At 38.6% G+C, this 12,830-nt stretch overlaps 1 protein-coding gene across 1 annotated transcript in view; it reads right to left on the bottom strand.

Moving 5' to 3' along the window:
* Fshr (follicle stimulating hormone receptor) overlaps nt 1-12,830 on the bottom strand; it is a 171,848-nt gene that overhangs the window by 15,981 nt on the left and 143,037 nt on the right. Inside the window, exons 5-8 of the mRNA XM_046422258.2 lie at nt 7,824-7,895; nt 6,263-6,340; nt 2,560-2,628; nt 2,375-2,449 (exon numbers count right to left, since the gene is read on the bottom strand). Coding sequence (XP_046278214.1) covers nt 2,375-2,449; nt 2,560-2,628; nt 6,263-6,340; nt 7,824-7,895 — 294 coding nt within the window. The remainder of the gene's footprint in view (nt 1-2,374; nt 2,450-2,559; nt 2,629-6,262; nt 6,341-7,823; nt 7,896-12,830) is intronic.

The following is a 12,830-nucleotide window of genomic DNA, read 5'->3' as shown; positions in this document are numbered from 1 at the left end:
GGGCTGGGATTATGTATTCCTGACTTGTATTCTTAGGCTGAGAGGCTGGTATAATAATTATCTTTCCCTCTATTTCAGTTCCCCACCAGTTGCAGGGGGCCTTAATGAATAACATTTAGATGCAAATAGATGTATTCACAGAAACATGGTAGGGTGGAAACATATGGGAATGTGAGGCAGAAGAGCTAGTTTCTGAAAGGAGCTCTGTTGCTCTGAGCTCTGCAGTGTGATCTTTAAAGGGTCACTTCCTTCCTCTGGGCCTGGATTTCTCAAATGGATAGTGAACCAGTGGGGGATCTTGTCCAATGTAAACATTTTCAGGAGCACACAGTGGGTTAAGGTGCTCTAGATTCAATGTTATTCCTGTCCCAGGTCACATATGGAAACAAACATACTCCATAACTGTTGTATTCTGAACAGTTAGTGGTGCTTATTTAGGAGCATCCAAAACTCTTAGGACTTTTTAGCTGAGTGAAATGGATAATCTGCTCCCTAGCCAGAGTATATCAGAAGCACTTTGTCAAAGTCCATTTGTCTCCCAAGCACTCTAAGAACAGGGAACATTAAGCATTATAAGCTTTAAGTACTTTGTATATTTGAACACTTGGACTGGATACCTGGCACTCTCCATTTGTTAGGCCTGTGTACTGCTTTCTATTTCATACTGCATGTCATGATCTGATATATTAAGTTGTATATTTAAATTTTTGTCTGACTCTCCCTCACCCTATGAGAATATTAGCCTTCTGTGAGAAAGAACTTCCTCTTGTTTCCTGCATTAATGTATAGGGTACACATGGTACAAAGGTGGCACTTAAAAATCTATTCAATGAATAAAAAAACACACATATGGACACACACTGTATATATATATATATATATATATATATATATATATATATATATATATTTAAGCTTCAGACAATAATAGAAAATAGATATTACTGTTTTTGCCAGTCTTTAGGAGGGGAAACAGGCTTACAGAGGAAAAGGACCTGGGTTTGATCTGAGGCTGCTGCTCTGGCACTTCTTTAATCATGCAGACACAACCTCCTTTTGCATATATCGCTGTCTCCAGCCAGGCATTCTGGAGTAATCTTTGAACTTGGTCCGAATGATAAATCTATCTTAAAACACACACACACTGCTCTCTTCAAAGGGGCAGAGAGCCATGTATGGGGAATAGCACACTCTTTATCATCAATAATTAACATTTGTGGAGTTTCTGCTCTGCCATGCATGATTTAATTCAAGAGATAGATTCCAACCTGAAGGAGAATATAAGATATTTGGTGAAGACAAAAGTGATGTTGATAGATAGTAGATAGAAGGATAACCAGGCATGGAAGCCCGTGCCAACTACTAAGAGGTACAGTGTGCGCCTCTCAAATGCCTGCATCTAGAAAGCATGTTTATTTCTTAGCTCACCATTCCTTCTTGCACCTCATTCCTCCTGGGTGCTATTATTCTTCTTGAAGTACATTCTACAGTAAATTCAGTAGTTTTTGCTTAGAGCCCAGGAAAACACATGTTTAAAAAGCCCTTAGGTAATTATGATGCAGGCACCTCCTACTTCAATCCATAAAGGCTGCTGAAATTGCAGGAGGAAGTCACTAAAGTCTCAGGTCATCAGAGAGACTTGAAGAAGAGATGGGTCTCAGAAAGATCTTTAATGGAAAGGGCAGCAGGGATAAGAAAAGCAGGAAAAGTCATTTTTGGCAGGAAGAATCAGGAAGAGGATGTGCCAATAGGAGGAGTCATGCTGATGCAGGGCTGAGGGGCACTGAACGCATCCCAAGGGATCTGGAAATAGGATCCAAAAATAATGTGTGTGTATGTTGATCTCACTGGATTGAATAGTGTGTATCCACAGGTCTTTTAGGTGTTGAGGGTAAGGAAGGAGAATTGTGCTTTTTCTTCTAGGATAGACACATAACAGAGTGGTTAGTTTGTATCACGAGTCAGAACAATTCGGTTTTAAATCCCTGCTATTAAAACTTGCATGATCTTGAGTGAGTTAGTTAATGCCTCTAGGAAATTCAGTTTTTCCTTCTCTAAAATGGCAATAATAGCTCCCACCACAGAGGGTTATTCTAAGGATTAAATGAGAAAATGCCTCTTAACTTCTTATAACACTTGTCTGGCACTTGGTAAGTGCTCATTATATGTTATCATTATTGTTGCCATTTTATTGAAAGCCAGACTGCAGATCAGCCTTAAATTGTCCTTATAAATCTTTGCAGATGACATGAATAAGAATCAACCTTGACTGTTAGTCCTATCTTGGAGCTTTTTTGAGATGGAGAGAGTGAAGTTCTAGCTTCTACAAACCGAGCTCTTCCACGAAGATAAGAAAAGAGGGAAAGTTACTCACAGAATGACTGGTCCAGAGGCTCCCTGGAAAACATCATTAGGCAATTCTTCCAAATTATTGTTATCACTTAGATTCCTGGGGATGGAGTTAAGGAAAGAAGAAGGGAAACAGAAAGCTACATAAATATCACTGTTGTAAGAGCCATTTCCCTCTAAATGGTCTGGAAGAATAGCCAGGCTACTTACAGCTCATCTAGTTGGGTTCCATTGAATGCACAGTTGTGTATTTCTTGAATTCCATTCTTATTCAGCCATCTGAAATAAAAGGCCCATTAAAAAACCAATAATGTCAGATTCAAACAATACAGGGGTTTCATAATTGGAAGCACTGGGGCAAGATCAGACAGCACAGGTTAGTGGCATAAATAAAACACCACCCTTAAAGCTCAGGAATAGGGGCAGGAGGGAGACTGATTTGTCACTGTATAACCTTTTGTAACTTTTAAAGTTTATTTTATGTGTGTATATTATCTATTCAAAGGAATAAGCGAACTTCATGTAGAAAAAAGGAATAAATAAAATTTAATTTCAAAAAGGCACACTTAGGCACAGCAGTCTGGATCCTGTAACTATAAGGTCTTTGCATATGTCTCCCTTGGTGGAGAAGATACTAAGGGATAAAGAGATGAAGATCTTTCTTGTTCTGAAGGACAGAAATCATATAATTATTGAACCAGTGTTTCTAAGACAGAGAAAGAACATTTTGTGCCACCTTTCTCTAAGGCCTTAAGGCTTTCACCCATGCTTACCCATAGCAGCTGCCTGACTGTTATCAAAAAGTGATCTAATTAAGTTGTCATAAAATCTGAACAACTCCTGTGACCCACAGGGACCTGGTTATTGGAGGCTTGTGGGAGTGACTCTAGGTTAGCCAGATAGGAAGAGAAATCAATTATAGAGACTGTGGCTGCAGCAGGGCGAGGTGGTGTGTGTGGGCATGGGGAAGGCTCTGGGGGATGTTGGGGGTGGGTGTGGAACAGTTTGCTCACTGTGTGAAGGAGCAGGTTTGCCTGGGCTGAGGAGCCCGGGGACACTGTGGGCTAACAGTTCTGCTGTTGGGAAAGGTTGGGGGAAGTCAGCTCAAAGGGCCCCGACCAGCTCTCTTTTTTGTGTGTCAGTTTCTTTTCCCTGAGTGGCTTTACAAATAACACTGTTGAAAAAACTGACCCAGAGAGGCTCCTGTGTATCAGGACTCAAACTATTTCCTGGGCTATAGCGGGTATCTAGAAAATGCTTAAAATCAATGCAAAACAACTGCACATCTTTCTTCCCCTCCTCTGTAAGTCCAGCTGGCTAAAAAATTCAGAGGAACAAGGTACATCTTTCAAAACATTAGCAACCAGTTAAAAGGTTCTGTTGACAAAGCTGTGATTGAGCACTGTATCCTGTTCACCATGCCCAGGAGAAGGTCTTTCCCGGGCATCCAGACTCCTGACTTGTCAACCTGGCCCAGAGTAGTCAGTACTGGGGCAGCTGTCCCTAACCCATGGGAGGTACATCCCTAGGGGTTTGGGATGAAACACAAGAGTCAGCAAACTCTTTCTATAAAGAGGTACATAGTACATTTTAGGTTTTATGGGCCAAGAGGCAAGATTAAAGATATCATATATAAATATAAGTTCTTATAAAACAATTTTCACAAATTTTTATTGACCAAATTCAGAATTTAATAGTTTGAGTTCAACTTTTCTTTCTTTTGTAATATAGGTCTACTATTGAAAAGAATAGAATTCTGTTTTTGAGAGATATGATGTTTTGCTTAATTAGGTTCAATGTTAGCATTCCTGATCACAAAAAAAATATGATCTTAGCTCATAGGCTAGATTTGGCCTGTGGATAGTAGTTGGTTGATCCTTAATCTATTCCCAGGAGTGTGAAAATCCATATGGGCTCCTCCTGTTTGTCTATAGACAAGATAATTTTTCCTGCTCATATATATCCTGCAAATAGCTATTGCTATGATTGAAGCGTAGGCTAATTTAAAATAATTATTGTTTTCAAAGTAGAACTTTGTCTTTATGGATTTCTCAATCAATAGATATCATCATGTGGGGAGGGGAATAGTATTTTTTTTTAATTTCAATGATGAATCATTTCACAAAAAACAAATTATGGCCCAAACTCCTTAATTTGGTTTCTGTTAGGCTAAAGTGAACTCCTAACAAAGGGAAGCCAACATTTATACAGCTCACTCCTAGTCTCTTAAGATAGGAGGGTCCTATTTTGAAATCTGTTGGTGACAGTGATGATGATAACTACCTGCACAGCCTAAACCCTCTTGGGTCCTTAGGGACAAGACCATGTACTCTCTCAGCAGAGGCTGCTCATCTTAAAGAGTGAAGGTAAAGGGGGAACCTGGTCCATGAAAACTCACTGAGGGAAGGTAAGGGAGATGGACACTGATGGAGGAAGGGAGAAAACACATGAAGGAAGCCTCTCCAGAGGCCAGAGTGTGCTGGGAGCTGTCACATGTGTCATCTCACTGTGTTTCTTCTGAATTAGGCCATTCTTCTGGCCAGCTATAGCTGAAAGAATTCAGCCCCATGAAAGAAATTATGTTTATATCATCTTGAATGTCTCTGGGAGAGAGTACAGAAAAATTAGCTGGGTGCTTTCCCCATGTAGATTCTCTGGTGTGATGGCTTGTGAGGGCGTGGAAAGGCACAAAGGCCTCCACACTATGGACTTTCACTGCTCATTGCCCTGAGTCACAGGCAAGGGTCTGATAATCCTTCATTGCGTGTTTGTTAGAAAGCTTTCTCTGACTTCAGTGCCATTTGCCATGCTTTTCTCCCTATTGGGGGAAAGCACCTCTACATTAGATAAAACACCCAAACTAAGAACAATTGGAGACTTAAACTGCATTGATTATGAATCTCCTGATTCTATTATCTATAGATTAAGGATCAGCCAAGGTAAGAACTATAGATGTTATCCTCACAAGTGTGCAAGTGTCCTTTAGAGACATGTCTGAAAAGTGTGAGTTCTAAAGGTAAACCATCCCCTCTTGAGAAGTGTGTCCCGAAATTCTGGGGGAATTCACACAGTGTCCATAAGGAGTTAGAGAAGGATAGAAAGGAACTATATGTTTCTTTTGTATCTTTAAGTTAAATATACACAATAAGGTTCATTTAAAAGAAAACAAATTATGAGAAATCGTGTCACAAAAAACCCACTAAAGTTATAAAAGGGAAAGATAAAATATTTTTCTTACAGATATAATTGCAATTACTGGTTCCTTAATGTCATTCTGGGCATCTAACTTTCATGGATCCCATGAATGCTCTGGTAGCCCAAAACAGGCCTGTTTTTTTGGCTATCTTAGAGTATGAGTAAACTACCATGCTAGATATCGGCACAAAAGATTAGAAGGCTGTTCATTAATGATGCAGAGCGCATTTAAAAACTTGCCCAGAAGTCAGAAGGAGTAACTTGAGCTCATTAAAAAACGTGATCATTCCAAGAAAATGAGAAGTCATCTTTTGCTCAGCGTGGGCCTGCTTAATATGGTTAGGAGGGAGTAGCCATATCTCCCCAGTCCGGCCTCCTTCCTGGTCTTTTTCTTTAGGCAACAGAAGCCTTGCCAGGCAATAACTAGCTTTATTGATGCATGAGTTATTCTGTCCTTTGGAACAGATGTTGCATCACAGGAGACCATCATTCAAAGAGCAATTTTAAATACTTGAATCACACCACGGCATCATAAATTATTAACATGACTCCATGTTGTGATTCTGAAATGTAAAGATGAGAGGAAAACACAGAACCAGAGAGAGATTTAAATGGTGAAATGCCAGTTATCCAAACAAAAGCAGAGTATCCCATTATGAGAAAGATCATTAAGTGAAAAATCAAATGTTACTCTGTTGGATTTCTTCCCCTTACTTACAGAATCACACTCTCGAAACTCAGCCCCATGAAAGAATTTCTTTCAACCATGTGGATGTTTATGTTATCTTGAATGTCTCTGGAAGAGAATACAGAAAAATTAGATACCAGCATTGGCTCCACTTGGGAAACCTTTCCTCGTTTAGTTTACTGGGAAGGATGTGATCTTCAGCTGAGGTAATGTTTTAATATAATTTTTGTTTGGAGGATAATGAGTTCAAAGTTTGGGAAACAAATGGTTTCTAATTTATCTTTCATATGTCAGTTCTTCTTGTAGGTGAAACTGCAGATGTGCAGTGTCTTCTCTCTGAAGGGTTTCTTAGCTAATGTCACTGTGTTCTAACACACTCATTCATAGCCTTGTTTCCACAGTTGATCTCTCTGCTCAATGTGACAAAGACACTAAAACTGACCTGCCACCTCCTACCAAACTTCTCTGTTCATCTTAGGTAGGTCCTCCAATCTGAATCCCTTTATTACACTTTTTTTTTCTTCTGTTCATTCTCCTTGGTTCCAGAACAATTCTTCTCTTTTCCTGAATTAAAGGGTAGGTAAATCTTATATCTTTCTGTTTGTATTCCTTAACCTGTTGTCAAACTTATATAGTAGGTTTGTTCTAACATATAAATATAGAAGTAGCAAACAGCTTGAAACAATTTGAGAAGTTCTAGAAGATTCTTTCTCCACTCCTTACACTGCTTCCTAATTTCTTCCTTTGGAGTCTGTTCATATTCTTCTAATTTTACTATTGCAAATTAAGCTGCCATTATACCTTGATTTCCCCCTCCATTTTTGAAATACAGGTGCTTTAGGAAAAAGCAAACACACCAAGTCACTAATACTTTAGTATGAACTTGTCAGTTTCCTTAAGGATAGGGCAGCACAGGAACTCTGGAGGGAAAAAGAGGGGATGATGGAATACAGAGGGAGTTTCAGGGGACAGAAACAAAGCATCAATTAGTGAAAAAAGGAGAGACAGTGATTTTGCTACGAGCTTCTTTTGTGTTGATAACACTTGTTGAGGAGTCTGTTGACTTCCTCTGAAATGAGATTGGCTGGCCTGCAGGTAACACCAAAGACCTTGCGGCTTGGCTTCTGACCTCATTTGGAGGTACACAGACTACATAATACATATTAGCAGCCCAGAAGGCTATTGAGTAAGACCACCACTGAGTAGAGTTGGCTAACTGCTTGCTGTGGTTTGGATCTTGAGTGTCCCCCAAAGGCCAATGTTTTAAAGGCATGGTCCCCAGCTTGGTACTGTTGGGAGGTGGTAGAAACTTTAAGAGATGGGGCATAGTGGGAGGCCTTTGGGTCACTGGGGATGAGCTTCCTTGTCCTCTCTTTTGCTTCTTGGCTATGAGGTGAGAAGTTTTGCTCGACCGTGTCCTCCTGACATGATGTGTTGCTACAAGCCCAAAGCAACAGGGCTACCTCATCATGGACTGCAATCTCTAAAACTGTGAGCCAAAATAAGGCTTTTCTCTTCATAAGTTAATCATCTCAGGCATTTGTTATAGTGACAGAAAGGTGACAAAGATACAATTTAGTGAAAAACTTACAGTAAAACCTTTTGGAGAGATTGAATCTTGTGAACAGCTGGCAAGTGCTTAATACCTGTATTTGATATTAACCTAGAGAGAGACAAAATGAGAGGTAAAATGAAACTGCTATTTAAACAGTTGTTAGAGTATGAACTTTCCAAATTCAAAATATCAATTTTGAACTATCAGAAAAATCTGCCAGAAAAGCTCATAATAATCCTAAATTATGCTTCTGTTCTTTATTTTAAGAATCTAATCAGGATGGAGTATACTGTTGATTCCTTAGAGCAAAGAAATTTACACTTTGGTCACAAAGAGCCACAACACATTATTTTTAAAGATTGATAAGTTAACATGATCCCCCAATAAATTCCAAGTAGGTAGCAAGTTTTTTGTAAATTATTTCCAATTTCCAGCCTTGGCATACTTTTTGAAGCACTGTCCCTTCCCCACTCCCAGTGATTTTTTTGGAAGTAGAACATCAAATTCCATGCCATTTGACCTCATACGCATGTGACCTAAACCAAGCAAATTTCATCTCCTGGGAATGATTGGAGCTCAGTTAAACCTGAGTCTTCTGCTGCTAACACCCTAAGGGATAGTCCATAAATTTCTAAACCTGACAATTTCAGACCTATCCTGGCTCCTTCCCAGGGCCTAGTTGTCTTGGCTTGGCTTGCTCAGGAAGTAGGGCCTGAGAGCCTGAGATGAAGGCTGGCCTGTTTGTAATATAATTGGTTATATGAGTCAGAGCATCCACGACAGGAAGTGTGAAACAGGGAAGGAGGAAAGCTAATCAATATCAAGATGAATTATCCAGTTGGCTACCACTACTGGTGATTGTTCCTTAATCTCAAGGACTTGATTTAGGAGATTTTCAAAACGTATATCAGACTTGTCGATCTGAGTAGAGGAGGGGAGTGAGGGGAAGGATTTATTCATAGACTTCAATTTCCTATTGGTCAAAAGTGACACCGTCGTATTAATGCCCCACTTCTGGCTTGGATATTTGTGAATACCTGTGAGTCCTGATGGGCATCTTTACCATGGTACAGAAGAAGCCCCAGAGCAGGGAGTGAGAAGTATCACACAAAGCCAAGCCAGGTGTTGTCCAGTTACACCTACAGTAAGCTAGATGAAATCTGCATAGAAGTGGCTGCCACAGCTGTGGTTAAGGTCCCAAGTAGCGTATGAGAATTGTCTGACACGCTGTTCTTCAGCATTTCCCTCGCTCCTGTGAGCTACTCAGAAACTTTTCAGTATCTCTCTATTCCCATTTCCTTCTGTGTGTGATTTATATAAACTAGAGTTGGTCTTTGTTGTTTGAAGTCTACAGAACCCTGATTGATATACTCATCATTATAAAGGACTGTGAGCTTTTTGGAATTTATGACTCTGAAGTGGACTTTGGTGTCTTTTAAACAGTTTTTGTATCTAGAGAGTCAGTGAATTCTGTTTGAGTTCTCTGTAATGATTCTCAGGTGTTTTTTTTTCCCCCACTTGGTTCCCAATGATCCATGTAGAACCCATCTTGGGATGGTCTCCTTCTGCTTTTTAAATTGGAGAAAGAAGTTTTTAATATACTCTTATGGTTGATTTGTTGCAATGTTATTTATCTTTGAAAAAATCTATATGCATAAAAATTAATTCCTTTTGGCATAGAAGTCTATGGGTGAAAACAAATGAATGTAGCTGTGTAACCACCAGCACAACCCAGATACAGGACAGTGCCGTCACCCTCCAAATTCTTGTATTTCCTCTTCGTATTTAACCTCTTTCTATGCACTTGATTACTGACAACCAGTGATTAATTTTATATTCCTATAATTTTGCCTTTCCCCAAATGTCATCTCTGTGAATATTTTAGTGTGCAACTTTTGAGACTGGCTTCTTTCACTTAGAATAATGCATTGGAGATTCTTCTGTGTCATTGTGTGTCAATAGTTCATTGTTTTCTATTGCTAAGTAGTATTCCATGAATGTTCCACAGATTTTTAATCCATTCTCCAGTTGAAGGCTACATATATGTTATTTGTGTGTGTGTAAAAAATATGTATTATATGATTGTGTATATAGTATGTGTATGTGTATATATATAATGTATATATATATATATATATATATATATATATATATATATATATAAAACATATACACACATACATACATAAAATCTGCTTTAAAAGTTTGTGTCCATTTTCTTTAATGAGAACATGGTTTTTCTTTTTCCTGGGCAAATTCCTGGGAGTGGGATTACAGGCCATATGGTAAGCATATGCTTAATTGGAAAACAGTTAAGAAGTTTTTTTTTTTTTTTTTTTTTTTTAACAAAGTGATACCATTGTGCATTCCTACCTACTCTTACTATATAAGAGTTGTAGTTACTCTGCTTTCTTGGTTATTAAATATATATATATACATACACACACATATGTATATATATATTCTTTGCATATAAAAGTAATATTTATTTATTGTAAGACTATTTATTGTAAGACTTATTAAAAATACTAAAGAATCACCTATAATCTCATTAGCCAGTAGTAGCTTCTGTTAATATTTGAAGTTTGAAGATTCTGCAAAAGAGCTTTCTTGATTACCCTCCATTACCCAATATTCTCTTCAACAGAAACAGTGCCATAACTTTAAATACCCACTGACAGTCCTATTGCACATTTGTTATATAATCAGATCCAGCCTTCTATGATCTTTTGATCTCTTCCCATGTGTTTATGTAGTATTCTTTTAATGAAACCTCAAAGCAGAGACCATGTTTAGTATTTTATGACTGTATGTATGTAGGTTTGGAATGCAGAATGTACTCATAAAATACTGGGTTAATTGCTTGATGTTTCTAAATCATTTCTTGCTTCTGTCACCAGAATGTATCAAAACCCTGATTTAGTTAATTTTCTTGTCAGGTACCACTGCTATATGGGGTAATTAGTCTTAAACAGAGATAGGGAGGTTAGGAGGCCAGGAATCAGGAGAACCTACACACACCAACTCTGACATGAACGAGACACAAGCCACTTCATCTCTCCAGGGCAGAAAGAATGTGGAATAGGAAAGTTAAGGTAGACATTATCAATCACCTCTGTATTCTTCTTCACCTCCTCATTGTTCAACTTTTACTCTAGCTGTTACCATGGCAATAGATGCTATCTGATTTTACTTGGCAGAAGCTTGTCTTAGCTATACTGGGTATCTCTTTTTCTGTTCTGGACTTTTCCACCAACTTCAAGTAAGTTATAGGAACCCATTTAGCCATTCTGAGACCTTTGCAAATGGGGAAGTAATAGGGATTTAACACCTACAAGGGCAACTCTTGACTAGTGCTGAACTTCTTTCTTTTATTTCTTGGGCAAATAACTCTGAATACATTATATGTGATACCTTAGAGGACTCTAACATGACTGAGCCCACAAATAGCTGGTTGTGTTCCTCCTGATAGTACATTCTTTAGTTGACTTTCTCTCCTTCTGTTTCCATCTTCCTAGCCATCCAAACTCTTTCCCTGGGTTTGGATACATAAATAAACTACTTGCTTGTAAGTCTTTGCTCAGACATTTTTTGGAGAACCTAGACTAAGTCAGATACCCACTTGCACTGAGTTTGATATTTTACATAGATTTATTGACAGTTTCTATCTTCCTTTATTCCATGTCTGTCTCTAATTGCATTGCAGCCCAGTCCTATTTCTCTTGTTTCTTCTACAGGAATGTTTTTAGAATATCTGCAAATGCTTTCTTCATCTACTCTTACCTCATTTACCTTCAACCTGCCTTACATCTATCTTTCCATGCTGCATCTCTTCAACAAAACTGTAATGATCATGCCAAAAATCTACCACCCAACTAACTACAAATCTAATAAACATGTAATACCTTTGTTTTTAAAATTTGTTTATATATGGTGCCTAGGATTGAACCCAGGGCCTCGAATATGCTAGGTGAGCTCTCTACTGCCGAGCCATAACCCCAGTCCAACATTTAAAATTCTCATTTTATTGGACTTTTCTGGATCATTAGAACTCTCTCTTCTATTGCTTTCTTACATGTTGCACTCTTCTGTTAAACCTCCTCCTCTTCTAGTGTGCTTTGTTTGTTCCCTGTCCTCTCTTTGTACTCGGGTCTCCCCCATTCCCTTTTCTCTATAATCTCAGAGCCGTGGGAAGCAAGATCTACCTACCTAAGTCGTGTGGATTATGGTGAATCCTAGACTATACTTGTCTTAAGACCTTTCATCTGATTAAATCTCACTCCACATATTCTCCTAAGTGTTTCATTGACATAATCAACTAAATTTGTTCCTTCACTATCACCTCTACCAAACCATTCCTCCATAATTATTCTCCATGAATAGTAGTGCCATTCATCAGTTGTTCGATATAAGTGTGACAAGCTTGGCTGTTGCTTCCTCATATTCCAATATCCAGTCCATCTCTGTCTCTTTAGATTCCATTTCCAAAATGGATCTTGATTCCATACACTTTTGTCCATCTGTACTGACACCATTCTAAAACAAGACATCATCCTTCCTCTGGATTTCTGCAACAGTCTCCTCCTGTTTTCCACACACTTAATCTTGTTCTTTTTTAATCCATTCTCCATATAGCATGCAGAGCATTGTTTTAAAAACTGTAAATCAGATGGCTTTACGCCACTGCTGTGAGGGATTTGGTCCTTTCCCATAACACTCAGGGTAAACTTGTAGTCTTTACTGCCTATTCTTGCACCCTCATCTCATGCTATTCTGCAGGACATGTTAGCCTCAGTGGCTCTTTCTCAGCTCCTTAGAGCATTGAGTTCTTTCGCAGTCTCCAGGTGTTTGGGGGTGCTTTATCTGGAAGTCTTACACTCAGTCTTCACCTGGTCAACTGAGAATCAACCTTCAGGGTTTATTTACAAATGTCATTTTTTTTTCCCAGAGAGAAGCTCCCTGACTGCCAATCTAATTATAGTTCCTGATTTTTTCCCCGTATAATTATATTCTTTTTGGCACTTTTTCTTTTTAGTTACCCAT

Source organism: Marmota monax, unplaced genomic scaffold (genome assembly GCF_021218885.2).
Source record: "Marmota monax isolate L192 unplaced genomic scaffold, Marmota_monax_Labrador192_F-V1.1 WCK01_AAM20220418_F8-fsc00015, whole genome shotgun sequence".
NCBI classification, from domain to species: Eukaryota; Metazoa; Chordata; class Mammalia; order Rodentia; family Sciuridae; genus Marmota; species Marmota monax.
Note: the sequence above shows the minus strand (reverse complement) of the source record. Positions and strands in the feature narration are given on the sequence as shown.